General features: G+C 38.1%; 2 protein-coding genes across 4 annotated transcripts in view; one reads left to right on the top strand and one right to left on the bottom strand.

Annotated features, from left to right (window-relative positions):
* Positions 1-8020, bottom strand: part of ODF2L (outer dense fiber of sperm tails 2 like) — a 402314-nt gene extending 394294 nt beyond the window's left edge. Inside the window, exon 1 of the mRNA XM_070786179.1 lies at positions 7397-8020. The gene's annotated coding sequence lies outside the window, so the exon portion shown is untranslated. The remainder of the gene's footprint in view (positions 1-7396) is intronic.
* A 106-nt stretch (positions 8021-8126) lies between these two features.
* SH3GLB1 (SH3 domain containing GRB2 like, endophilin B1) overlaps positions 8127-27888 on the top strand; it is a 49835-nt gene continuing 30073 nt past the window's right edge. Inside the window, exons 1-5 of one of the 3 annotated variants that reach the window (XM_070786180.1) lie at positions 8127-8520; positions 20082-20223; positions 23259-23387; positions 26026-26159; positions 27638-27730. In XM_070786180.1, coding sequence (XP_070642281.1) covers positions 8449-8520; positions 20082-20223; positions 23259-23387; positions 26026-26159; positions 27638-27730 — 570 coding nt within the window. In that variant the 5' untranslated portion in view covers positions 8127-8448. The remainder of the gene's footprint in view (positions 8521-20081; positions 20224-23258; positions 23388-26025; positions 26160-27637; positions 27731-27888) is intronic. The other 2 variants (XM_070786181.1, XM_070786182.1) reach the window with 2 other exon arrangements.

Raw genomic sequence — 27888 nt, 5'->3', positions numbered from 1 at the left:
GTCAACACTTCGCATGAGGTGGCCAAAGTACTGGAGTTTCAGCTTTAGCATCAGTCCTTCCAAAGAACACCCAGGACTGATGTCCTTTAGAATGGACTAGTTGGATCTCCTTGCAGTCCAAGGGACTCTCAAGAGTCTTCTCCAACACCACAGTTCAAAAGCATCAATTTACTTCGGCACTCAGCTTTCTTAACAGTCCAATTCTCACATCTGTACATGACCACAGGAAAAACCATAGCCTTGACTAGACGGACCTTTGTTGGCAAAGTAATGTCTCTGCTGTGACTATGCTATCTAGGTTGGTCATAACCTAGACTTACTCCTTCCAAGGAGTAAAGGTCTTTTAATTTCATGGCTGCAATCACCATCTGCAGTGATTTGGGAGCCCCCAAAAATAAAGTCTGACACTGTTTCCACTGTTTCCCCATCTATTTCCCATGAAGTGATGGGACCAGATGCCATGATCTTAGTTTTCGGAATGTTAAGCTTTAAGCCAACTTTTTCACTCTCCTCTTTCACTTTCATCAAGAGGCTTTTTAGTTCCTCTTCACTTTCTGCCATGAGGTTGGTGTCATTTGAATATCTGAGGTTATTGATATTTCTCCCAGCAATCTTGATTCCAGCTTGTGCTTCTTCCAGCCCAGCGTTTCTCGTGATGTACTCTGCATAGAAGTTAAATAAGCAGGGTGACAATATACAGCCTTGATGTACTCCTTTTCCTATTGGAACCAGTCTGTTGTTCCATGTCCAGTTCTAACTGTTGCTTCCTGATCTGCCTATAGGTTTCTCAAGAGGCAGGTCCAGTGGTTTGGTATTCCCATCTCTTTCAGAATTTTCCACAGTTTATCGTGATCCACACAGTCAAAGGCTTTGGCATAGTCAATAAAGCAGAAATGGATGTTTTTCTGGAACTCTCTTGCTTTTTCCATGATCCAGCGGATGTTGGCAATTTGATCTCTGGTTCCTCTGCCTTTTCTAAAACCAGCTTGAACATCTGGAAGTTCACAGTTCACGTACTGCTGAAGCCTGGCTTGGAGAATTTTGAGCATTACTTTACTAGCGTGGGAGATGAGTGCAGTTGTGCGGTAGTTTGAGCATTCTTTGGCATTGCCTTTCTTTGGGATTGGAATGAAAACTGACCTTTCCCAGTCCTGTGGCCACTGCTGAGTTTTCCAAATTTGCTGGCATATTGAGAGCAGCACTTTCACAGCATCATCTTTCAGGATTTGAAAGAGCTCAACTGGACTTCCATCACCTCCACTAGCTTTGTTCGTAGTAATGTTTTCTAAGGCCCACTTGACTTCACATTCCAGGATGTCTGGCTCTAGTTGAGTGATCACACCATTGTGATTATGTGGATTGTGAAGATCTTTTTTGTACAGTTCTTCTGTGTATTCTTGCCACCTTGTCTTAATGTCTTCTGCTTCTGTTAGGACCATACCATTTCTGTCCTTTATTGAGCCCATCTTTGCATGAAATGTTCCCTTGGTATCTCTAATTTTCTTGAAGAGATCTCTAGTCTTTTCCATTCTGTTGTTTTCCTCTATTTCTCTGCATTGATCGCTGAGGAAGGCTTTCTTATCTCTTCTGGCTATTCTTTGGAACTCTGCATTCAGATGCTTATATCTTTCCTTATCTCCTTTGCTTTTCGCTTCTCTTCTTTTAACAGGTATTTATAAGGCCTCCTCAGACAGCCATTTTGCTTTTTTGCATTTCTTTTCCATGGGAATGGTCTTGATCCCTGTCTCCTGTACAATGTCAAGAACCTCATTCCATAGTTCATCAGGCACTCTATCTATCAGATGTAGTCCCTTAAATCTATTTCTCACTTCCAGTGAAATAAATATAGATATATATGGTCAAATAATTCATGACAAAGGAAGCAAAAATATACAATGAAGAAAATATAGTCTCTTTTAATAAATGGTGTTTTGAAAACTGGACAGTAACATGCAAAAGAATGAAATTGGACCATTATCTTAAACTACATACAAACTTTACTCAAATGGATTAAAGACTTGAACCTAAGATCTGAAATCATAAAACTCCTGCAGGAAAACATACATGGTAAGTTCCTTGACATAGGTCTTAGAGATTTTTTTGAATCTGTCACCAAAAGCAAAAGCAACTAAAGCAAAAATAAACAAATGGGACTATACAAAATAATCTTTTGCACAGCAAAGGAAATCACCAAAGAAATGCAAATCAACCTACTGGACAGGAGGAAATATTTGCAAGTGATATATCTGATAAGTAGTTAATATCTAAAATATATAAAGAATTCAAACTATGAATAGCAAAAAAAATATCCAATTTTTTAAATGAGCTGAAGATATGAATAGATATTTTTTCCCTGAAAAGATGCTCAACATCACTAATCATCAAGGAAATTCAAATCAAAATCACAGTGAAATATTACCTCATACCTTCAAAATGGCTATTATTAAAAAAGACAACAAATAGCAGGTATTGGTGAGAATGTGGAGAAAAGGAAACCCCTTATTATTAAAAAAGACAACAAATAGCAGGTATTGGTGAGAATGTGGAGAAAAGGAAACCCCTCAAGCACTGTTTATGGGAATGTAAATTGATGCAGCATTATGGAAAACAGTAAGGAGATTCTTCAAAACAAATTAAAAATAGAATTACCATATGATCTAACAATTTCACCTCTCAGTATTTATCCAAAGACAACAAAAACTCTAACTCAAAAAGATATCTGCACCCCATGTTCATTAGAGCACTATTTACCATACCCAAGATACAGAAACAACCTAAGTGTCCATCAATCTTACCATTTGCGACAACATGGATAGAACTGAGGATATTATGCAAAGTGAAGTGAGACAGAGAAAGACAAAGGTTAGTATATGATCTCACTTATATGTGGAATATAAACAGAAACAAACAAACAAACTACCTCACAGATACTGAGAACTTATTGGTGGTTGTCAGAGAGGGAAGGGAGCAAGAAGAAATAGGTGATAGGAGTCAGAATATATAAGCTTTCTGTTGTAAAATAAACACAACCTGGGAATGTAATATACAGCCTTTTGACTACAGTTACTTAATAATACTGTATTCAATATTTGAAAGCTGCTAAGACAGTAGATCTTTAAAGCTCTCATCCCAAGAAAAAAAAAAAGTTTTTAACTATGTAAGGTGACGATATTAAGCTGGATAATTATGGTGACCATTTCACAATGTACACAAATAGTAACTCTTTACATTGTACACTTGAAATTAATATTTGCTGTTGTTGTTTAGTGTGTTTGTATTTGTGCTCAGGCACGTCCAACTCTTTGCGGCCCCATGGACTATAGCCCTCTAGGCTCCTCTGCCCATGGAATTTTCCAGTCAAGAATACTAGAGTGGGGTGCATTTTCTACTCCAGAGGATCTCCCCAACCCAGAGATCTAACACTAGTCCCATGAGTCTCCTATATTGGCAAGTGGATTCTTTACCACTAGCACCACCTGGGAAGTCCAAAATAATGTTAAATGTCAATTATACCTCAATTTTAAAAGAGAGGATAAAGACAAGAAATAGTTCAGAGGGAAAATACTGCCAGCATTCAATCAATCAGATATGGGAAATAAGAGGAAATAAAAGGGATCAGATTTCTAGCTTAGGTGACTCGGTGAGTATAATTCAACTAAAGTTAAAAGAAACTCAAGAAGAAAAGTAACTTTAAAAAAAAGTAAACTGCAATAGGCTCAGTACTGGAAATACTGAATCTGTAGTTGGAAATTTAGATTGGGGAGAGGAGTCACAAAAGAACTGTATACATCTTGATTTGATTACTTTATTCATTTCAGGAAGTATTTGAGAATCCACTATGCTTCCAGGAATGTAGACCATAAAAATATAAAACTGATCAAAAAATGGTTGCTGCTCAGAAGAAGAGAAATGAAATCTATCTGTAGGCAGAAGGTACAAACTGCTGGACCAAGTTCTCAAAGGATGATATGTACATTCTCAACTTTGGCCACACATTTAGAATCACCTGGGGAACTTCTGATCATCCCAATGCCCAGTCCACACTCTGGGGTTGTGATCTGGGCATCAGTGGCCGCTTAAACTCTCCAGGTGACACCAATATGCAGTCAAGAGAAAGAGAGAATATCCACTCAGAAGAGGATACCTAGGATACTTCCTTTGAAATATTTGGCAGTATTTGTGGGAGGAGTGTGAAGAAGGATAAGAGATAGAAATAAGAGAATTTTGTTGAAGGAGCTCCCTCCATATAGCTTCATGATATACAGTTTCTTTGTCAAAGAGAAAAAGTATCAAAGGCTAAAAATAAGAGTATATGAGAATAAGGCAGGCATTTTAGGAGACTGGCAAAGTTTTGCAGTAGGCTCTGCAGAGTATGCGAAAAAGTTACTTAGAAAGAAGTAGAAGCTTTAGGCAGTTATAAAAGTTCAATGGAAGTAAGAAGTCATGCGTTGATATTAGCATCCATCTACAAGGTAAATGGCAACCCACTCCAGTATTCTTGCCTAGAGAATCCCATGGACGGAGGAGCCTGGTGGGCTACAGTCCATGAGGTCGCAAAGAGTCGGACACGACTGAGCGACTTCGCTTTCATTTTCACTTTCACAAGGTTGTATAATTCTCCCTAATGATGCTTGGCAGTCTGTGAGCATGTACAGAGAAAACATTCATCCAGGACTGTTGATTGATAGGTTAGAAGGATAAAGGGAACTGAGAAGGCTGGTGAAAGTTAAAAACAGGACAATTAAGAATTAAGCATGTGATTGTAGGACTTGATGATGACAATTACATACTTAAATGAGTAAAGTCAGAGATCAAAGGAGGAAAGGAGGGGGAGTTTTGGTCAAAACAAGATTTCCAAATGCAGGACTTCAAAATAACAGAGTACAGAGCGTATGGCAATAGATACCTAATCAGTCTTGCTACTTGTCTTAGCCTCCTCTCCAACCGACTATCTACACCGCCTAAAACCTGGTATTTCTAAGTTGAAAGTCTGATGATCTCTCCGTACCCTCATGCCTCAATCCACCAGATGAACTCAATCAAAAGCCAGTTCAAGAAGTCTTATCACCTCTCCTATCCTGATAAGTTAATACCCACTTCCTCTACACTTTCTCCCTTTGCTCAATCTTAAACAATCTTTTTATAGTTTTCCTTCCCACACTGTTTTACAAGTCTGGTTCCCCCACTAGATTCTGAGTTCCATGAAAGCTCCAATCAAGTATTATCATCTTTTAAGCCATATTTCAACAATCTTACTGATTAATTCAACAAGTAGAGGTATAGATTCTGGCATTTCTTGTTTGCTTATGCTTGTATCAACACTTTTAATGATGATGTATTTGAGGAAACTCTTTAGGCTACTTGTCCACTACTGTGAAGTTTTATTTAAATAGATAATCTGCAAAGACATGGAACCAGTCACATGTATTATGTGACCATATTAGTAAACAAAGTACTAATTACAACTCCTTCGAGTTGTGGAATTCCCACTCTTCCCATAAGATATTTCATTTACAGTTTGTGACTTGTGTCTATCTGATAAATGCAAGGTGGGAACGTCAACCATATTTTTTAAAAAGTAATGAAACAAAATTGTCTGTTTATTAGATAAAAATATATGCAAACCAAACTTCTAATATATATTTTTGCATACCAGTGGATCATCTTGCATACCCCATGAAGTTTGGATATCATTGGTCTAAACATAAGGTAATGAACTATCTGCCAGCCACTACAAAAAAAAATTAAAATACGTATCATACTACCTAAAATGTCATTTTTATAAACATTTTTTTCATTTTTAAGCTGAAAATTTTGAGGAGAATTTCAGATATTCAGCACTTTGTATTAACTTTAAAACATTGCTTTCCTAATACCTTGAACTATTGGAGTAAGAAGTTACTATGGGGGACAGAAAAAGAAAGCGTTAAAAAGTGATCTAAAACCCTTACAGAAAAACCAAGCCTCCAAATTAAAATTCAAGTTACTAGGTGCAGCTGGAAGTGAACATTTAAAAGCACTCGGACTCCCCTTGGCATTTCAACATACTTCTAACTACTTATTCAGTTTCTGTCTCATGGGATTAGTTATAAGCTCCCACGACAGCAAGGGCTATATGCCTTGTTGTCTGCTATATTCCCAGTCATACGAACAATGCCATGTGTACACAGTAAATGTTCAAAAAATATTTACTAAATGAATGACTGAAATGGTACAACTGAAGTTTCAATTAAGAAACTAATCCACAAGAACAATAACAAAAAATAAGTGCTAAACCTTGAGCTTTCAGGTATTCTTACAGCAAATCCTTCAGAAGTGTCAGCAAAACCGAATGAGAAAGTCCAGGAGATAGCAGAGAAACCATGAAACAATAAGGTCCTGGAAAGGGGTGTGTTTGTTATTGGGAAGGGGCTGGGTACAGTCACTGCGGAAGTTTGAGAAAAGGCTGTTTGATTTATCAGGAAGATAACGGGCAACTTCAGGAATTCTGTTAAGGAATACAGAAGTGGAAACCAACTACATGGAATTAGGTAGGAAATTCTAAGATGGTAAGGAAATAGAAACAACACACTAGTCTTATGAATTCACCAGTGAAACTAGAGAAACAGTATTACAGAGGGCTCAACAGGAACAAATGAAGGTTTTTTTTTCAAGTCAGCGTATCTACAAGTTTGAGGAAGAGGATTCAGAGTTTTTTCCTCTCATGGTGAAGGCGGGCGGTGTTGAGATCACTTTGTAGAAATAGGGAATATGACAAAACATACTTACTGGGAAGACAGACATCTGCAAAGAGATACAGTGTTTTCCATGTAAAAGTCTAAATTGGACAATAAATAACAAAATTCCTGATTATATAGTTCCTTTCCCATATTTCTGGCAAGGTAAGTTGAGAAGAAAGAGCGATGGAGCAGATTCATTCTTTTGTAGTTACCTTAGAAAGAAGTGTCTGTTTCTGTTACCACCACAAAGAATACAACTATTTGTATGTTATCTACTCTGCCTTGTAATACTTGGGAACGAATCTGTGTGCCTTTAACATAGCTACTACTGCTGTGATTGCTGTTTCAGTAAAACACTAAGCATGAATGCGAACTCATTTCATTGCCTGCTGGGCCTGCATTTTTCCAGCTCTAATGTAACACAAGGACACTGCAACACACAAAAAAATAGCCTTTTCTTCGAAATACTAACGTCTCTGCCTCCGTTCTTGCACCTGTTTCAATCAGTTCAAGCATAGGCTGTATCCTTAAAGCTGCTTTAGAAGATACTTGGATTTGGAGGGTTTTGAACAGATTTCACGTCATATTCCCATTAGTTATTAAAATTCACATCATATTCTCATTAGTTATTAACATTCTCCTCGCTAAATCGTTAAGCAGTATTCTATCTCACTCACCATCTTTATACTTCTTTGCGTCCTCCATCCTGCACTTGGTGTCTTGGGCGCCGTATTCTGCACCAAGTAGGCACCTAGTGTTGATTTTGTAGTCCAGCGTGTCCACGGTCATTCAGTCACAAAGCCCTTGTGGAAGCACACAGAAACAGAACTGGCCCCGGGGATGGGAGTTGTCCCTGAAAGCTGTCGAGTAACCGAACTGAGAGCTTCCTGAGGGCAGGGACAATCTTGTTCAGCACGGTGTGTGCAGCACAGGATTCAGTTCTGGTACAAGATGGATAGTCGATAATGCTGAATAAATGAAAAATAGGTTCGGTGGGAACATTTAACTTCAACTCTATTCTGCAAACGTTCGCCGCGTGCCATCCAGGCGTCAGGGAAACAGTAGGGCGCGGGTGCTTCAAGATGACAGGGAACTGTTGGTTCTAATTTCACATACTGTAATTCTATGCTACAGTTTCCATATTTTCACTTAAAACAAAACGGGGAGTTTGGGTTCTCTCTGCTCGCGGTTCCCAGGGGCTTAAGCACAAACACCGAGCGCCACAGCCGCTCGGAGGCGCGCCCCTAGCAACGAACGCGACCCTCCCCCCAGCTGAACTGGCGCTCCGGGCGCGTTCAGCCGCTCAGCCGCGGCGCTCCTGAAGGGGTCGCTGTTCCCGCGATAACCTCTATAAAGGCCCCGCCCCGAGGCCCGCTCTCGCTTCCTCGGTTGGGGACCCGGCCCTGAAAGGCCAGGACGCTGCTCTGTGTCTCGCAAGCCCACCGCGAAGCCCGCCGAAGTTAGCGGCATCTCTCCAGGCGGCACAGGCCCTGGGTCTCGGCCGCTGCCGCCTGGACGCGCGGCCGGCTTCGAGGCGGTTGTTCTCTCCCCTCGCCCCACCCTCTCTCTCCCCCTTCACGGAAACGACAGCTGCGGCGGCGAGGCTGGCGCCGCCTCCCTCCACCTACCACGTCTGCCCCCGCCACTCTTGCCCGGCGCCCCAGCCCGGCCGCGGCGCCTCCATCTCCCCGCTAGGTCAGCCGGCTGCTCCGTCCGGCTGACGCCCAGGATGAACATCATGGACTTCAACGTGAAGAAGCTGGCGGCCGACGCGGGCACCTTCCTCAGTCGTGCAGTGCAGGTACCGCGGCGGGAAGAAGGGGTGGCGACGCCCAGGAGGGACAGGGAGGGGTCGCCCGAGACAGCCGCGCCCTCTGCACCCGGCTTCACCGACCGCCCGTCTGGCCTGCCGCGGCCGGAGGCCCGGGTGATGGGCGCGGCCTTGTGCCCCTCTGGGCCTGGCGGCCGTTTTCCTCACGCTTCTTGCCCAACTGCCGCTGCCGGGGAAGCGAGGCGGAGTGGGCACAGGGCCCGGAGCTTCCTCCCTTCTCTGGAGGACACCTTGAGTTCGGCTTCGGGCCGAAGCACAGCACCGCCGGCCTTCCTGACCCCACTGCGCCGCTGCTCGTGTGCCCTCCCTCCCCGGGCGGGCGGAGGCTTTGCGAGTCCGCGGGGTAGTAGAGACCATTCTTGCACCACCCCCACCTTTTCATTTCGTCTCCCTCTCTCCTCGCCAAGTCCAAGAAGGAAGTTTCCTTTTCCTGCCCCTCAACCCAGGGAGCTGCCAACGCAGTTCCCTGCCGTCCTCTCACCCTGAGAGGAAGGTTCCCGGTCTTGGCTGTCCGTGGCAGAAATGGAGATCGCCACTTGGCGTCCAGACTGCCAGAGCCACAGAGCTTGGGGGGTTTCCCACTCACTTTCGAAATGGGAAGCGCTGACCGTAGGGCAGGGAGCAAGAAGAAGATCCATGTTGTGCTTATAGTCACAGGGACATTTTTCAAGTAACACTTTTAAGGGGGAAAGTTGACTGTCTCATCGTATTCAGAAATAAAGGAAGTGTCGGTTCTAGGGAACTTGGACAGTTTTCTACAGTCATCACCCACATTATGCCAACTAAGTTAAATCTACGAACAGATGTAAATTTCACCACAACACGGGTTATAAACAGTCTGGTGTTTTAAGTTAATGACAGTCACAGTAGCAACAAGATTCTCTTTTGTAAAGAAAAAACAAAAATAGTTTTCTTATGTAACATGCCAAGTTGAAATGTAAATCATGTGTATTGCATTATTACTTTCCTTGTCCCCTTTACTCCAGTTTTATTCACATAGTTAATCTTACATTGCACCGTTTTTGGCAAAAAATGGTAGAACTAGAGCAGGGTAGTGGCTGCCTATATTGTGAGCTTTTGGTGTTGTTTTAGTGCTGATTCCCTGTGATTCTAGGTGCTGAATGCAGATTTGGCACTGCTTAATCCCACTCTTTTCAATACAGCTAGAGGACTTTCCTGGCAGTCCACTGGCTAAGACAACATGCTTCCATTGCAGGGGGCACAGGTTAGATCCCTGGTCAGGGAACTAAGATCCCACACGCCCCAGCAGCCATACATACATACATACATACATATTTTTTTAGATATGTTTTCAGGTACATAATCAGAACTTCTTAAATAGGACATATATATTACAAATTGATTTAAATAATTGATAGACTCGATTTTTAAAATCTGGCAAAGCTCTCAAGATGTACTTTCCAAATGAATTTCAGTTACTTGTTTCAAATTTTCTAGGAAGAAGTTTTAAAATTCTAATCTGATAGTTATCAAATAATTTTCAGCCTTAAATACTTAAGTGCTTACTGCATGCCTGTGTGTCACTACCATTTTGGACACTAGTGTTTTATAATCAACATAATGTCTGCGCTCCTGGAGCTTACTGTCTAACAGCAAAAAACAAACAAGTAAATACATCAGGCGGTGATGTAGAAAAAGGCCAAAAGGTATAGGTTAAGGGCAGGGGTAGTGGTTGTTGCCAGGATGGTAAGGGCAAGCCTTTCTAATAGGTTCAAATGCAAAAAGACCTCAAGAAAGTGACAGATCAGGCAGAGGTAGCAAGTGTAGAATCTGAGGTTGCAGGGATATTAGGGAGACTAGTTAAGGAGCTGTGGCCATAAGACAGGCAAAAGGTGATAGAACGTAAATAAGAATGATAGCAGGGGACGTTCAAAACCTAACCAGTATTGCATATTATATTGACTCTGAAGTATGAGAGAAAGATGAGTCAAGGATGACTCTGAGGTTTTGGCTTGAGCCACTTACTAAGGGAAAAATAGGAGGAGCAGGCTCCTTTGATACGTCTTTTTATGTTAAGTCTGTGTCTCTTAGAGGTACATTTTTAAATATTTGTAAACTATCATGTCTGAGAATTGCTTTAAAATGTTTCAGAAGAAGGAAGGGTGGGTAGTTGAAACAACATTGGCAAACAGTTCATACTGGGTTATGGGTTCATGAGATGTTATTATACCATTATACTTCCATGTTTCACGTTTTCTGCAATTTTTTAAAATATGTAAGGAAATAAAGATGGTTCCAAAGTGTAATGTGCAATTTGGAGTGCTGTGTGTAGTTTTCAACAAAACACTGCTTTCTCATTTTGGTAGTCAATAACTGAGTTCCTACTCTAAATTGAGTTGACCAGTGTAGTGTCAAAGTGCCAGATTTAATGCTAAGAATAGTGTAAGAGCTAGGCCAGTTACTCAGTATAAGCAATAAGAACAGTCGGGATGGAATTTAGCTTTGATATTTCTAAATCTGTTTAAATCAAATTACACCTTAAGGAATAGGCCATTCTCTGGTTAGACAACTGCCATATTCTTTCATTTTACTTACAAATTCTAACTTAAAAATTAAACATGTTCCCTATTTTAAAACATAAAATCAGACTATTTAAGTATATAAATGAGTCCCATCTTTGAACTCTCACTCTTTTAAAATATGGTTATATACATTAGTACTTTAAAAAGTAAGGTAAATGTATAAATGAATAGGGGTATATCATTCCCTAACAGTCTGTTTGGGTGTTTTTATTGTTCGTAATGCCTTCAATAGAATACAAAAGGATCAGGTAATTTATCCTTGGTAAAGTGTCTTGAAAGCCATTAAAATCCTATCTTTTCAGTCCAGATTCCTTAATTGAGAATTAAATACTTCCTTCCAGCCTTGTCTTTTCTCTCCTCATGTAAAACACTGTATTTGCATCAAATTATTTTTTAATTTCAAAAATATCTTGTACTTTTCTAACTCTAGATTTTTGTTCATACAGTTAAATTCATCTTGAATGCTTTCCACTCCCTTTCTGTAACCTTTCCTTCCCTCAGAATACAACTTGAAGTCCATCTTAGACCGCAAGAACTTGATGTGAATACCTGTGGCAATTCCTGTGTCATTCTTAAATTATGTATGATCGTGTGGCATTTTTCTTCTAATGAATTATTATGTAGGGTCTCTAACATGTCTAAAATGTTGTTACTCTATGGCTTTCATGTCATTAATAAGATCGTATGACCTAAGGAATCAACTCTCCCATCTTATTCCCCTCTCACGGTATCCAGCATGATTTTTGTGTTCTTTTTTGGTTTTAATTTTTATGTCATTTTAGCCAAGCAAATAGTAGCTATATGCAAAGTTTACTCTTTGAATCATTTAACATGTTAAATAATTGTTTTCATTAGTATTTTTCTATCATTATATATGCTGATGTTGGGGTTGATTTAATGGTAATCTAAAATATTAAACTCATTAATTGAACCTATATTTATTGAGTACCTCCTTAGTACTTGATATTGAAGAATACAAAGATGAATGACACCCCAGTTACTGCCCTCAAGGACTTCATAATCTACTCTCAATTTGTCATAATTATTCTTTGTAGTAAATTTCCATTTTGTAAATTTTTGTTCTTCATTTGATAAATCTTTCAAATGGGTACATTTTTAATTCAGAATTGATACTGAAGCAAAAAATTTTGCTCACCATCCTTAAATGATATATATTCTTTATATCTGTATAATATTTTCATACTAAATTACTAAAGGAAGAGAGTTCATTTTCTAACTTTTTTTAACTGCTAAGTTACACTATAAAATTGATGAACACCAGCTGTTTTCTGATAAGGAAAGTCTCTAAACTTTAGTTGTAACTCTAACCTTTATCTTTCATCTGATTTAGCAAGCACAATAGTGTATCTAAGCTGGAGATATGAAGATAAATTCTGATGCTGGCCTCCACCAACTCCTGTCAAATCCTATGTGGAAGGAATTCCACTCTCTCTCATTCCATTTCTTTTTTTAAATTAATTCTGAAATTCCACTTCTTTTTCTTAAAATTTATTTATTTATTTTAATTGGAGGCTAATTACTTTACAATATTGTAGTGGTTTTTGCCATACATTGACATGACTCAGCCATGGGTGTACATGTGTTCCCCATCCTGAACCCGCCTCCCATCTCCCTCCCCATCCCGTCCCGCTGGGTGATCCCAGTACACTGGCCCTGAGCACCCCGTCTCATATATAGAACCTGGACTGGCAATCTATTTCACATATAGTAATATACATGTTTCAATGCTGTTCTCTCAAATCATCCCACCCTCGCCTTCTCCCACAAAGTCCAAAAGTCTGTTCTTTACATCTGTGTCTCTTTTGCTGTCTCGCATATATGCTCATCATTATCATCTTTCTGAATTCCATATATATGTGTAACATTTCTTTTATAGAATTTAAATTGCAGTAACTTTGCCATGTCTCTGAAACTCTAATAAATACACTGTATTCAAAGGCCATACATTTTCTCATTCTGTAAAAACTCTGCATGTTTAGTGTTACCGAAAACTGTGTTCACATGCTTTGGTGCTATTCTCACTAATTTAGTAAACAACTAGATAGAAGATGGTTTGTTAACCTGATATTAAAATAATTATGTATGAGCTTAAAACAGTAGTTCTCAGTCTCAGCTATACTTTCAGTCCAGTTAAATTAGAATCCTTGGGACTTGATTTCACATCAGTGTTTTTGAGAGCTCCCTTGATTCCAAAGAGCAGCCAAAATTAAGAACCAATTGAGAAGTATCTAGTTTCAGTTCAGTCACTCAGTCGTGTCCGACTCTTTGCAACCCCATGAATCGCAGCACGCCAGGCCTCCCTGTCCATCACCAACTCCCGGAGTTCACTCAGACTCACGTCCATTGAGTCAGTGATGCCATCCAGCCATCTCATCCTCTGTCGTCCCCTTCTCCTCCTGCCCCCAATCCCTCCCAGCGTCAGAGTCTTTTCCAATGAGTCAACTCTTCACATGAGGTGGCCAAAGGACTGGAGTTTCAGCTTTAGCATCATTCCTTCCAAAGAAATCCCAGGGCTGTTCTCCTTCAGAATGGACTGGTTGGATCTCCTTGCAGTCCAAGGGACTCTCAAGAGTCTTCTCCAACACCACAGTTCAAAAGCATCAATTCTTCGGCGCTCAGCCTTCTTCACAGTCCCAACTCTCACATCCATACATGACCACAGGAAAAACCATAGCCTTGACTAGACAGACCTTTGTTGGCAAAGTAATGTCTCTGCTTTTGAATATGCTGTCTAGGTTGGTCATAACTTTCCTTCCAAGGAGTAAGCATCTTTTAATTTCATGGCTGCAACCACCATCTGCAGTGATTTTGGAGCCCCAAAAAATAAAGTCTGACACTGTTTCCACTGTTTCCCCATCTATTTCCCATGAAGTCATGGGACTGGATGCCATGATCTTAGTTTTCTGAGAGTTGAGCTTTAAGCCAACTTTTTCACTCTCCTCTTTCACTTTCATCAAGACGCTTTTGAGTTCCTCTTCACTTTCTCCCATAAGGGTGGTGTCATCTGCATATCTGAGGTTATTGATATTTCTCCCAGCAATCTTCATTCCAGCTTGTGTTTCTTCCAGTCCAGCGTTTCTCATGATGTACTTTGCATATAAGTTAAATAAGCAGGGTGACAATATACAGCCTTGATGTACTACTTTTCCTATTGGAACCAGTCTGGTGTTCCATGTCCCATTCTAACTGTTGCTTCCTGACCTGCGTATAGGTTTCTCAAGAGGCAGATCAGGTGGTCTGGTATTCCATCTCTTGAAGAATTTTCCACAATTTATTGTGATCCACACAGTCAAAGGCTTTGGCATAGTCAATAAAGCAGAAATAGATGTTTTTCTGGAACTCTATTGCTTTTTCCATGAACCAGCGGATGTTGGCAATTTGATAATCTGGTTCCTCTGCCTTTTCTAAAACCAGCTTGAACATCTGGAAGTTCACGGTTCACGTATTGCTCAAGCCTGGCTTGGAGAATTTTGAGCATTGCTTTATAGCATGTGAGATGAGTGCAATTGTGGGGTAGTTTGAGCATTCTTTGGCATTGCCTTTCTTTGGGATTGAAATGAAAACTGACCTTTTCCAGTCCTGTGGCCACTGCTGAGTTTTCCAAATTTGCTGGCATATTGAGTGCAGCACTTTCACAGCATCATCTTTCAGGATTTGAAATAGCTCCACTGAAATTCCATCACCTCCACTAGCTTTGTTCGTAGTGATGCTTTCTAAGGCCCACTTGACTTCACATTCCAGGATGTCTGGCTCTAGGTGAGTGATCACACCATCGTGATTATCTGGGTAGTGAAGATCTTTTTTGTACAGTTCTTCTGTGTATTCTTGCTACCTCTTCTCAATATCTAGTTTAGAGTTCACTAATACATTCAGAATTTGTGTTATACATTTGCCTCCAAGAACTTTAGATTTCTTTTACACAATTACTTTACCCAGAGAATTGATGGTTAGAGTTTATGTTAGTAGATGTCTTTGATCACACAGCATTTTCACTTGTCCTTTTTTCTCTCTAGTAAATTGGAGCATAGAATCCAGGCTCCTTATTTCATACTATAGGCTATGTGCCTGTGCTAGTAAAGGAAGGATTACAGTACCTGGCATAATGTGGCTGACTCAAAGACAATCCTTTTCTTAAAGCAGTGTTTAGAGAAAATATATAAAAAGAGAGGGTTGAACTTTCTCGAGTCATTGTACTGTGTTACTAATGAAATATTATGAAAGAATACCACATCACATTACATTTTAGAGAACGTGATGTTTCAATTTCTATGATTTTTTTGCTTTCTGACTTTCACTGTAGCTTGTTTTTCACAGAAGCTTTTGATTATTAAATGGTACTGCTATACACTCATTGAAATATTAATACATGCTTAAAATCAAGTGTGGTTTGCAGTGAACAACTATCATCACTAATTGACTATAAAGTCAGAAATGATTTTGGACTTTAGGGATTTTGAAAATTGAAATTTTTAGGGTAAAATTTAAAATTTTTGATAATTAGGAAAGGGATCTTTCTTTAAAAAAAAAAAGTCTTGTCCTTCTGATAAAGATACCATCATAATTTGAATGCTGAAGCTCAAATAATTCGGCCACCTGATGAGAAGATCCAACTCATTGGAAAAGACCCTGATACTGGGAAACATTGAAGGCAAAAGAGGGCAACAGAGGGTGAGATAAATAAATAGCATCACTAATTCAATGGATATGAATCTGACCAAACTCTGGGACATAGTGAAGGATAGGGAAGCCCAGCGTGCTGTAGTCCATGGGGTTGCAAAGAGTCCAGCACGACTTAGCGACTAAACAACAGCAACAACAAGATCATAAAATCGTTCTGGGCAAGAACCATGTTATATGCTAAATATATATTTCACATACAGTAGAAGAAAAATATGTGTATCCTCCATAAATATCTTGGATTAATAATTCTCCTTAATTTAGTTGATGTAACATCATTTTCTATAGTTCTTTAAAATGTTTTAGAGGAAATTTGGTGTACTAAATACTGTACTGTTTTATTATTGTAATGTCATACCTTGTGATTAACAATGGAAAAAAAAATCCTTAAGTCCCCACAATGGTAAAAATTAAGGGAAATATGTCTTTTACAGTTGTACGTTTAAATAATAAAATTTAAATTTTTTCAACTTAAATATGTGATGGCATTAGCAATGCTCTTATGTCCCTTTTCCTCCCCCTTATTTTATTTTTTAGCTAGAGTTAAACTAATCCTTAATTTGATTATTATTGAATATTATATAGGAAGGAGAGGTAAGCTATAGGATACAGCTCACCAGAGTGCTATGAACAAAGAAACAAACAAGGAAGCACAGAATACGTTTAGGTAATGTGATAGAAAAATATCAGTTGCTTGAAATCAAGTATTTTACTGAGAGGGTAGCTCATAGTATAATAAGACTATGATTCAAACAGATATGAGATTAAATCCCAACTCTGACATTTTAGGGCAAAACTTTAAACCATTCTCAATTTCTTCACTTAATTTATGATTCTTAACCTATGTAACAATATTTTTTTTTTTTTTTGAGTACTTGATTCAAAATGCAGAGCAACTGTTTTTCACTCTCAGAAAAAAGCAGGTAAACATCAGAATTTATTATTGGTAGTTAAATACATGGTCCTTCCCATAGAACTACTATTTTCTAAACAGGCCTCCTATAATCAAACTGTCTCACTCATACTTAAGGGTTCCATAAAATCACTCAGTCCCTGGATCAAGAAACAATAGGACCCCCTGTGTTGGTCATCTGTCCGCCATCTTTTTATCTTAGTATCCTTATTGTCAAATTATGTATGTACTTGTTAGTTGTCTTTCTTTGTTAATATTTAAGTTTCCTTAGAGACAAAGCTTGTCAGTTTTCTAGCTGTTGAAACCCATGTGCTTAGAATAATGCCTAGCATATACCTGGGTGTTTAATAAATATTTGTTGGAAGAATGAAAGGAATGAACAAATACAATATTAGATATACCTGCTTACTAAGGAGCTAAGTGGAGAATTTTTTTCTACTGATAGATCATCCTTTATAAATGATGTTGCTTCATCTGGGAAATAACCATGGGAGGCAGATTTCTAATATGTAAAATTTTAAAGTGTACCTTTGGTAGGTCTGTTGCTTAGAATCTTCAGGGATCTATAAAAAACACCAGCATCTCTCTTAAGAATTAGATTGCGTCATTACCTAGCTGACCTTGGGGTCAGGGTTTTGATTTTTGCCAGTGCCTCTACTATCCTCAGTTACAGTGCGCTGCAACTGTACAAGCCTAGGCAATTGCTTTGGAATTACGGTCTGCCCTGCTGTTCTCAGTTCCACGCAGGGGTTGGCTACAGGCCAGTCTTTAAAAGACCTAAAGTTTTACAAAAGCTATTGCAGCTATTTCTAGGCCTTGAATAAGACCTTTAGTGAGGGTGTACCAGAAGTCTAAGAATAACATTCTAAAGGACCTTTGAGCTAAAAATGCTGACTGATAATCAGTTGAAATCTGTATTAGACCAAGAAGGATGCTGAAAGAAACAGATAATAAAATTCAGAAAAATGGAACTACAGAAGATATTTCAAGAAATGAGAGGGGGAAAAAGTGAACATTAAATTTTGTTATACAGAAATGTGTGCTGTGTGCTTAGTCGCTCAGTCAGGTCCAGCTCTGCAACGCCATAGACTGCAGCCCACCAGGCTTCTCTGTCCGTGGGGATTCTCCAGGCAAGAATATTGGAGTGGGTTGCCATGCCCTCCTTCAGGGGATCTTCCCAACCCAGGGATCCAACCCAGACCTCCCACATTGCAGGCACATTCTTTACTGTCTGAGCCACCAGAGAAGAGTCATGACTAATGAGTATAGTGTTAGTGATAGTGATATACTTGTGTTTAGATGGAAAACCACATATTCTAGAGAAAAACAATTCATGATAAACAGCCTGAGTCATTGCTTCTAGTATTTAATTAAAAGTGTCCGGAAGTCTCCATAAAATCTACACAGAAATACTTTTTACCTCTTTGTTATTGTATGGGCATTGCTGCGTTTCCTCAGAAACAAATATACTCAAGATAATAAAAATTGATACGTTGAGTCTATTTAACTACATTTTATGATCTTTAAAAAGATGCCTCGGTAGTATGAATTGGGCTTCTCTGATAGCTCAGTTGGTAAAGAATCCACCTGCAATGCAGGATGTTCCAAATGTTAATCCATAAATCAACTGCTGGAACATATCTTAAGGAAACAAGTTAAATGATAGTTTCTCAGAACATCCCGTAGAAGCCTGTCTAACTAGATGTGGTTAAAATGCCAATGATACAAAGCCACATTAAACATAATCAGATCAGATCAGTCGCTCAGCCGTGTCCGACTCTTTGCAACCCCATGAATCGCAGCACACCAGGCCTCCCTGTCCACCACTAACTCCTGGGGTTCACTCAGACTCACGTCCATCGAGTCAGTGATGCCATCCAGCCATCTCATCCTCTGTCGTCCCCTTCTCCTCCTGCCCCCAATCCCTCCCAGCATCAGAGTCTTTTCCAGTGAGTCAACTCTTCACATGAGGTGGCCAAAGTACTGGAGTTTCAGCTTTAGCATCATTCCTTCCAAAGAAAGCCCAGGGCTGTTCTCCTTCAGAATGGACTGGTTGGATCTCCTTGCAGTCCAAGGCACTCTGAAGAGTCTTCTCCAACACCACAGTTCAAAAGCATCAATTCTTCGGCACTCAGCTTTCTTCACAGTCCAACTCTGACATCCATACATGACCACAGGAAAAACCATAGCCTTGACTAGACAAACCTTTGTTGGCAAAGTAATGTCTCTGCTTGTGACTCTGATATCTAGGTTGGGCATAACTTATCTTCCAAGGAATAAGCATCTTTTAATTTCATGGCTGCAGTCACCATCTGCAGTGGTTTTGGAGCCCAGAAAAACAAAGTCTGACACTGTTTCCACTGTTTCCTCATCTATTTCCCATGAAGTGATGGGGCCAGATGACATGATCATCGTTTTCTGAATGTTGAGCTTTAAGCCAGCTTTTTCTGTCTCCACTTTCACTTTCATCAAGAGGCTTTTTAGTTCCTCTTCACTTTCTGCCATAAGGGTGGTGTCATAATAGCCCTTTTTAAATTCAAAATAATAATTACCAGGCACTGAACAAAGTGATGTACGTACATACCCTTACTTAAATTCTTAAAGCACTTTAAGATATGTATTGTACCTCTTTTACAATGAAAGATACCTGAGGAAAAAAATATTCAAAAGCTCGCTTAGGTCACATAGTTAGCAGTACAGTCAGGATTTGATGGCACCCCACTCCAGCACTCTTGCCTGGAAAATCCCATGGACGGAGGAGCATGGTGGGCTGCAGTCCATGGGGTCACGAAGAGTCGGACACGACTGAGCAACTTCACTTTCATTTTTCACTTTCATGCATTGGAGAAGGAAATGGCAACCCACTCCAGTGTTCTTGCCTGGAGAATCCCAGGGATGGCAGAGCCTGGTGGGCTGCCGTCTATGGGGTCGCACAGAGTCGGACACGACTGAAGTGACTTAGCAGCAGCAGCAGCAGCAGCAGCAGGATTTGAATTCAGATCCAGCTGGCTCAAAAATGTTTACTGGTTATGATTGGTTATCCTACCTTTATATGTAAAAAATATTTATATACTTTATTTATATACAAAATAGTATGGCAAATTTTCTATCATTCACACCATACATTTTAGCAGAACTAAGGATATGTATTAACTATGAGATATGATTATCCTGAGTGCCTTAGGGTTATCATATCCTAAGAGGTATGGATATATTACAAGAGGGGCAAAAAACAGCCTTCATATGCAACAGTTTAAGAACAATTATTTGTATGTCCAGGATTGTTTGGATTTGAGTTTTATTTTTAATTACTGATATAGATTCCTAAAGTGTATTTGGGGTATATTTAATTTTTTTTATTATACAATCAATAACAGTTCACAGAAGAAAAGCTTGGCCAGGCAGAGAAGACAGAATTGGATGCTCACTTAGAGAACCTCCTTAGCAAAGCTGAATGTACCAAAATATGGACAGAAAAAATAATGAAACAAACTGAAGTGTTATTGCAGCCAAATCCAAGTAAGAAACTTTTTACCTTTTGTCTACATTATTGACTAATCTTATTAAAAAATACTGTTAATAGGTTTTTTAATGTGTTTTTTAAGAAGTTTTAATGGCTGTTGGGAAACATTTTCTGGTTATGGCTTTGAGGTCTATGTTATTTTGTATGTGTGTTTTTGGTAAAGAGGGTGATAAACACTTCATTGGGTATCCTCTAAGAAATTGAGAGTTAATGTTTTTAAGGCCTTTGGAGAATCCTATTGAAATTCCAGGCAGCAGCTTTGGAATTTTAAGAGTTATGAAAGCCTGTGAGATAATCTTCCTTCCTCATCCAGGGGAGAACTGCCCCTATATAATTAAGGGAAAATTACATAGAAACTTAAGCAGTTACCAATTATTAATGTTTAAGTTTTATGTTTTTACACAAATTACTCCATTTGATTTTCAGACATCCCCATAAGACTTTTCAGATCACCTAACTCAATAACCTGGCAAATAAGATGCACAATCATTGTTTTAATTGAAACTTACAAGTTAGCATTTTGTTCAATGTAGCATAACTAATTAAAAGTAGAACTTGAACTAGAACCAGGTATATTGACGGGGAGCTTTACAGATCAAAACTAAAGGACAAAATCGACAGCAACAGTTCCTGCCTTCCTTTTCCCTTTCCCCAGTGTTATTGTGACCATGTCGTGAAATGCCATAAACTTTCTTTCAGATACTACCTCCAAGCTTTAAACTTTTTGCTGTTATATAAACCTTAAGCAGTATATTGCTCAGACTCTTTTCGACTCCATGGACTGCCCATTAGGCTCCTCTCTCCGTGGAATTTCCCTGCAAGTATACTGGAGTGGATTGCCATCTCCCTCTCTGGGGCATCTTCCAGACCCAGGGAATGAACTCACATCTCCTGCATTGCAGGTGGATTCTATAATGTGGAGCCACTGGGGAAGCCCAAGCACTATACTAAATACTGTGGCATTTTAATTAAATTGTGGTGACTTTAAAATAGTCCTTTTACTCTTTGAGGCCCATTGTCTTTAGACACTGTGTGTTATATCTTCCTCATTTAAGGCTGCTGCTGCTAAGTTGCGTCAGTCGTGTCCAACTCTGTGCGACCCCATAGACGGCAGCCCACCAGGCTCCGTGGCACCTAAAAAAAACAAAAGAAAGCAGTAGACGTTTTTCCTCTTGTTTTTTGCTCTAGCCATAGTTCCTCCAATATATAGTCTATCCTACAGCATGTTTTTGTGGTTGGCAAATAATGTCACCAACAGTGTTGGAAAGGATGTCAGTAGAAAGAATTACTGTAGCTCACATAATTTTATTTCAGTGTTTAGTAACAGTTGTTTTTGTGTTTTATTTTGTGCTCTCATTATAAAGTTACACAGATTTTAAGTGGTTAGACCGAATCTTTTTTCTGTAAGCCCTGTTATTTTTAGTATATGATTTTCCAGAACCTAGGATTTTTTCAGAAGTGTACATTGCATTATAGTGGAATTGCCTGCATTTCTTGTTAAGATTTTATTAGGACTTTTTGATACCCTAAATGAAATGTTTATTTAAAATACACCAGTTTTTTTTTGAACTGAATGAAATCAACATAGGATTTGGCTTTAAACTTTTGACCAAGTGGGTAAACAGGTGGCAAAGATATGAATCACTTTCACAGTCAGAAAATGAAATTCTGAGATTAGTTAACATTTTCTAAGGGGTTTTGTTTTCAGCTGACTCATTTTGGTTTTAACTAATTTAAAGGTTTTTAAATTCTTACTTAAAAACTCTTCTGATGCTGCACCAGAGTCTACCACAAGTCCAAGTATTGTTCCAACAGCATATTTTGTTTATTAAAATGAACACTTTTGCCAGCTTCTGAAATGTTTCTGTTACTGGTTCAACTTATTTTTGAAATTTTCAGTGCACTGTGTGAAACTTGTGGAGGAATTATGTGAGGTGCTTAGAAGGAACCTATTTAACTTCTTTTGGGATCATAATTTTAATTTATATTTAAGCATTTTTTTCTGGAAACTTTTACTTTCTTATTTGTCTCTGAAATATCTCACTGTGGTAGCAATGTAAATGTGAATTTCTTAAATATGATAACCAAGAGTTTACTCAGATTTTAATGATTTTTTTTTCTTTTCATTTATGATAACTCCTATTACTGCTCTTAACCTTTTGTGTTTTAAACTTATTTTTAATGATAAAATCTTTTGAATGAATACATGCTCAGATATTTATATACTTTAAACATAATTAAATAAAATTAAGCCAAAAAATCATATTGCTGATCTCTGTAGACTATTCTAAGTCTGGACTATTCCACTCCTTAAACTCCCAATATTTAACCTCTAAGAGGGAAATTGAGCATATAAGCAAACTAAAGCACAGTAACAGTGGCAGAAGTATACAACTCTTCAATTTCTCTAGGGACCTTATATCCATATTTTTATAGCTGGAAATCCCTGATTTTAAAATTGTAAACATATATTCAAAAAGTAAAAGTTAGACACTATATGAATGGGTCTAAGGCAGCTTCACTAGATATGAAGTGAGTACCAACCCTTTCTGAAACTTAAAATCCCATAAAATATTTATAATAGTCTTGAAAAATGAAAGTGTTAGTCACTCAGTCATGTTTGACTCTCTGCAACCCTGTGGAACCCGCCAGGCTTCTCTATCCATGGGATTGCCCAGACAAGAATACTGGAGTGGGTTGCCATTTCCTTCTCCAGGGGGTCTTCCTGACCTAGGAATTGAACCCAGGTTTACTGCATTGTAAGCAGATTCTTTACTGTCTGAGCTACCAGGGAAATGCACTTCATTTTAAAATGTTTTTGTGCCAAAATATTTTATCATATTTTTTAAATGTAAGTTTCTTAGAGTTATATAATATTCTAACACGCAAATGAAAAAGTATATATTAAGATACGTACTTGAAAGCATACTAATTTCTTATTTATTTTACAAAGTGATAAATGGCTAGCAGGGGAACAACAGTCTTTCAAATAGCTTTTTGAAATCATTGGTAATTTAAACTTTTTTTCTAGATGCCAGGATAGAAGAATTTGTTTATGAGAAACTGGATAGAAAAGCTCCAAGTCGTATAAACAACCCAGAACTTTTGGGACAATATATGATTGATGCAGGGACTGAGTTTGGCCCTGGAACAGCATATGGTAAGTGAAAGGCAAATGTCTGCTAAGAGATATCTTTACTTTTAGATCTTTACTTACTTAGAGACATCATTAACATTTACCTAGTATTAGTAGAATCAGTTTTAACTTCAAATATTTTGTGTTAAAATTTTAGATGAAGTGATAAACATAACCACCAAATATATACAGTATGACTTAATATATTTAAGCATATATTCTGAGAATTCACATTATCTTTTTAGGTCTAAATAGGTATTCCCATTGAATCTTACAACTCCTTTGTTATACTTCTTGAGATATATTGCAGTTTCTGTTTGTGTCTCCTTGAGTTGATTTTTCTTTTTAAAGCTTTCCTGAGAACTTATTTCTATAATGTGCATGGCACAAACTAAGTGTTTGAACTAGTGCTTTTATTACACAAGTAATGTCAATACCACAAAAATGTTAACAGTGGTTATCTCTGAATGCTTGTTAATACTTCTGCGAGAAATTGGTCTTTATTTGGATTGTGAAATGATAGGTAAATTAAGTGATTTTCTACATACATAGTCCTGATTTATGCATGCATGTGTGCTGAGTCACTTCAGTCATATCTGACTCTGTGCGACCCTATAGACTGTAGCCCACCAGACTCCTCTGTCCATAGAATTCTCCAGATGAGAATACCCCAGTGGGCCGCCAAGCTCTCCTCCAGGGGATCTTCCTGACTCAGGAATCGAACCTGTCTCACGTCTCCTGCATTGGCAGGCAGGTTCTTTACCACTAGCACCTCCTGGGAAAGCCACCTGATTTATAATAGCACATAAATTCTGAGACTAAATGAACCTAGTTTCAGTAGTCCTTATGTCAGAAGGACCTGAGTAATGAATGCTGATAATCCATTAACTAGCTTGTAGATATACAACTTTGAAACTTTTTTACACTGTGTTCTTCAAAATACAGTTCTTTCAGAAGTCTGAAAATGCTTTAAATTTCTATAGTTTTACTTCTAAATTTTAACTGTAAATTTCAGGAAAACTTTATATATTGATCAGATTTGTAATTGCCTTCTTATGCCAAACTCAGTTAGGTGCAGGGGTCATAAAGGTACATGAATGACCCAGCTGTTTCCTTCACCAAGCTGAAGGTCTAGTAGAGCAAAAACATTCAAAAGCCTTCTAAATTTTTTTTCTTTTTTAACCTGCTTAACCTGTTTATACCTCTAATAATTCCACTGAATGTACCCTGATTATTGGAATTGGGCTTTGTGAATCTATTAGTAATTAATAATAGCTAACAATTGAAACGGAGAAGGCAATGGCACCCCACTCCAGTACTCTTGCCTGGAAAATCCCATGGACGGAGGAGCATGGTAGGCTGCAGTCCATGGGGTCACGAAGAGTCGGACACGACTGAGCAACTTCACTTTCATTTTTCACTTTCACGCATTGGAGAAGGAAATGGCAACCCACTCCAGTGTTCTTGCCTGGAGAATCCCAGGGATGGCAGAGCCTGGTGGGCTGCCATCTATGGAGTCGCACAGAGTTGGACACAACTGAAGCAACTTAGCAGCAGCAGCAGCAATTGAATACTCCAGGAATTGGGCTAAGCACTGTATAAATATTATTTTAGTAAATCCTCACTTAAATCCTACTTGTAAATTTTGTTATCTCTGTGTAAGAACAAGGAAACTGAATCTTAGACAGGTTACATAGTTCATCTATGATCACACAGAGCTAGTAATTCAAATGTAGATCTATATCCAGAAATTGAGCTCTTAACTACAAGTTATATTATTACCTTCCTTACAAATTAGATCTTATGTCATCCGAACATAAAGGAATTAAGATCCACAGAACTAAAGCTTATTAGAGGTAGATGAGTCCTACTTCCAGTTAGAACCTATCTTGAGGTTCTCTTTTTCTCTATTTTCCACTGAATTTGTCCTATTTAAATACTAGGTGGTGTGTGCTGCTGAACAGATTTTTTTTTTTAACTTAAGATACAAATGTATACTATTATTTATAGACACTTGAAATAAGTACATAAATATAGGAACAGAAGAATTTTTACCTGGTCTACTTATTAACATATTTTAAGAATTATACTTTTATAAGCATATCTGTACTATTTGAGCTTTGACTATAAATATTTTTAAGTGTATCTGTCCTCTTTTGTCCCGTTGGTAGAGTTAGTACAATTAACTATGATATGATAAAGAATTTATCTTTGTCATTTTCACTTACATATTTATAATCTTAAATTTACTTTCAAAATAAAACTATCTTTTATGTATGTGTGTGTTCAGTCGCTCAGTCATGTCTGACTCTTTGTGACCCCATGAACTGTAGCCCACCAGACTCCTTCTGCCCATGGAATTTTCCAGGCAAGAATCATGGAGCAGGTTGCCATTTCCTACTCCAGTGGATCTTCCTGACCCAGAGTTTGAACACGCATCTCTTACATCCCCTGTACTGGCAGGTGGATGCTTTACCACTGCATCACCTGGGAAGCCCAAAACTATCTTACCTACAATTAATTTTATTTGATTTTTACTTGAGTAAACAAGTAACAACTAACTTTAAGGCAGATCAAATAGCTAATTTATCTTAACATGATTTTCTGACATTACCAGACAGTGTTTTAAAAAAAAAAAAACAAAAAACTTTTTCCGTTGCAGGTAACGCCCTTATTAAATGTGGAGAAACACAAAAACGAATTGGAACAGCAGACAGAGAGCTGATTCAAACTTCAGCCTTAAATTTTCTCACTCCGTTAAGAAACTTTATAGAAGGCGATTACAAAACAATTGCTGTGAGTTGGAAAATGTTCATTTTTTTAGTAAAACAATTTAGGTATATACTTACAGGTTAAAAACTTGTCGTTTTTAATGAGCAGTTGCACTGTTAATGACTTTGTAGATATAGCAGATTAGAAGAATTAAATAATCAGAAGAACTAAACAGTGTAGCAAGATGTATAATGCAACAGAATACAAAACTAACCAAAATAGAGGATTATTAATGATACAGACTCCACTTCTATGTCCCTGTAGTGTTATTGAGATGTCTTTACATCCATTTTTGTTCATTATCAGCCCTGAAATCTATATACAAATTCCTGGAATGATTATTAAAATGTGGCACAAATTATTGTCATAGTATAGCCATACATTTAAACTAGAAGCCAGAATCATAATGACTAGAAGCTATATTTCTGGCTATTAGACTTCCTGTCTTTTTGTATCCGTAGAAGTCTATTATCTTCTTTTAACACAGGTGTGTTTTATTTCTTAAATATAAGAAAAAAAAATCACTTCCCAAACCTAATCTATTAGTCTACTATTTTTTTAGTTTAAGTTGTGTTTTAAATGATGGGGAGTAGTGTCCTAGGTGAATATTTTTTCCCAAGATTTTTATTGTAAATACTCCTTCAAACTTAATTTTCATATTTCTTATTATAGAAACTTAGTATGTTTACATTGAATCTGTGTATAAAAAGTGTTTGGCCTGAAACAAAGGAAAAATCACAAAGATGAAATATGATTGAAAAGCTATTATATTATCAACAGGATGAAATTTGATATGTGGAATCTAAGAATTAACAAAGCAAACAGTAAGATCTTATAAACTAGTATATTATGAAGAAGCTTAACATTCCCCTGAGGAATTCTAAGATACCATACTAACATTTATTCATGGTTCATTCTAAATAAATGTGAAATTCTGTTTTCGGAGTAGCAGAGTTGCTTGTGGTGCTGCAGCACGGGGTTGCAAGGAGCCTTGCCCTAGGGCCTCTACCTTCTTCACCTTAGGTACTTCCTAGATTATCTGTAACAGGCTGAAACAGTTTCTCAAGCTGAGCACTACTAACATTTTAGTTCAAGTAATTCTTTGTTGTAAGAACTGTACTACGTTGTAAGATATGTAGCTGTGTCTCTGGCTTCTACCCAGTGGATGCCAGTAACATCCGTCCCCAAATTATGACAACCAAGAAGATACTGCCAGGCATTCCTCAACAAAGAGCAAAATCACAGAATATTAAAACTAATATTCCTTTGTTTCTACCATCACCTGCCATCTTTCCCAGATCTAGAATGTCTCTATCGTTTTTAAATTGCAGATAGTGAGAAAATGGAGTCTGACACCTGAAAGGTCACTTAATGGCTAATTTTGTAATCATAGATGTTTGTTCATCAGATGATTGTTTAATGGGAGAATAGTACTTTAAATGTGTGTGCTCTTAGTGGATTTTTAACATCATTAGGCTTTATTTTCTTTCCTATATTTATAGAAAGAGAGGAAACTATTACAAAATAAGAGACTGGATTTGGATGCTGCAAAAACAAGACTAAAAAAAGCAAAAGCTGCGGAAACTAGAGCATCAGTAAGTACTGTTTTGTTTTTAAATAAAAAAACATTTTAGGTTAATAACTTTTAAGTCTTGTAGAAGATTTCATTTATATATTATGCAAGTTACAGTCTATCATTAAGACTAGAATAGGACTTTAGGATATTATTTTTGTATTTTTTAAACTTTTCAGG

The sequence above is a fragment of the Bos indicus genome, chromosome 3, assembly GCF_029378745.1.
Source record: "Bos indicus isolate NIAB-ARS_2022 breed Sahiwal x Tharparkar chromosome 3, NIAB-ARS_B.indTharparkar_mat_pri_1.0, whole genome shotgun sequence".
NCBI classification, from domain to species: domain Eukaryota; kingdom Metazoa; phylum Chordata; class Mammalia; order Artiodactyla; family Bovidae; genus Bos; species Bos indicus.
Note: the sequence above shows the minus strand (reverse complement) of the source record. Positions and strands in the feature narration are given on the sequence as shown.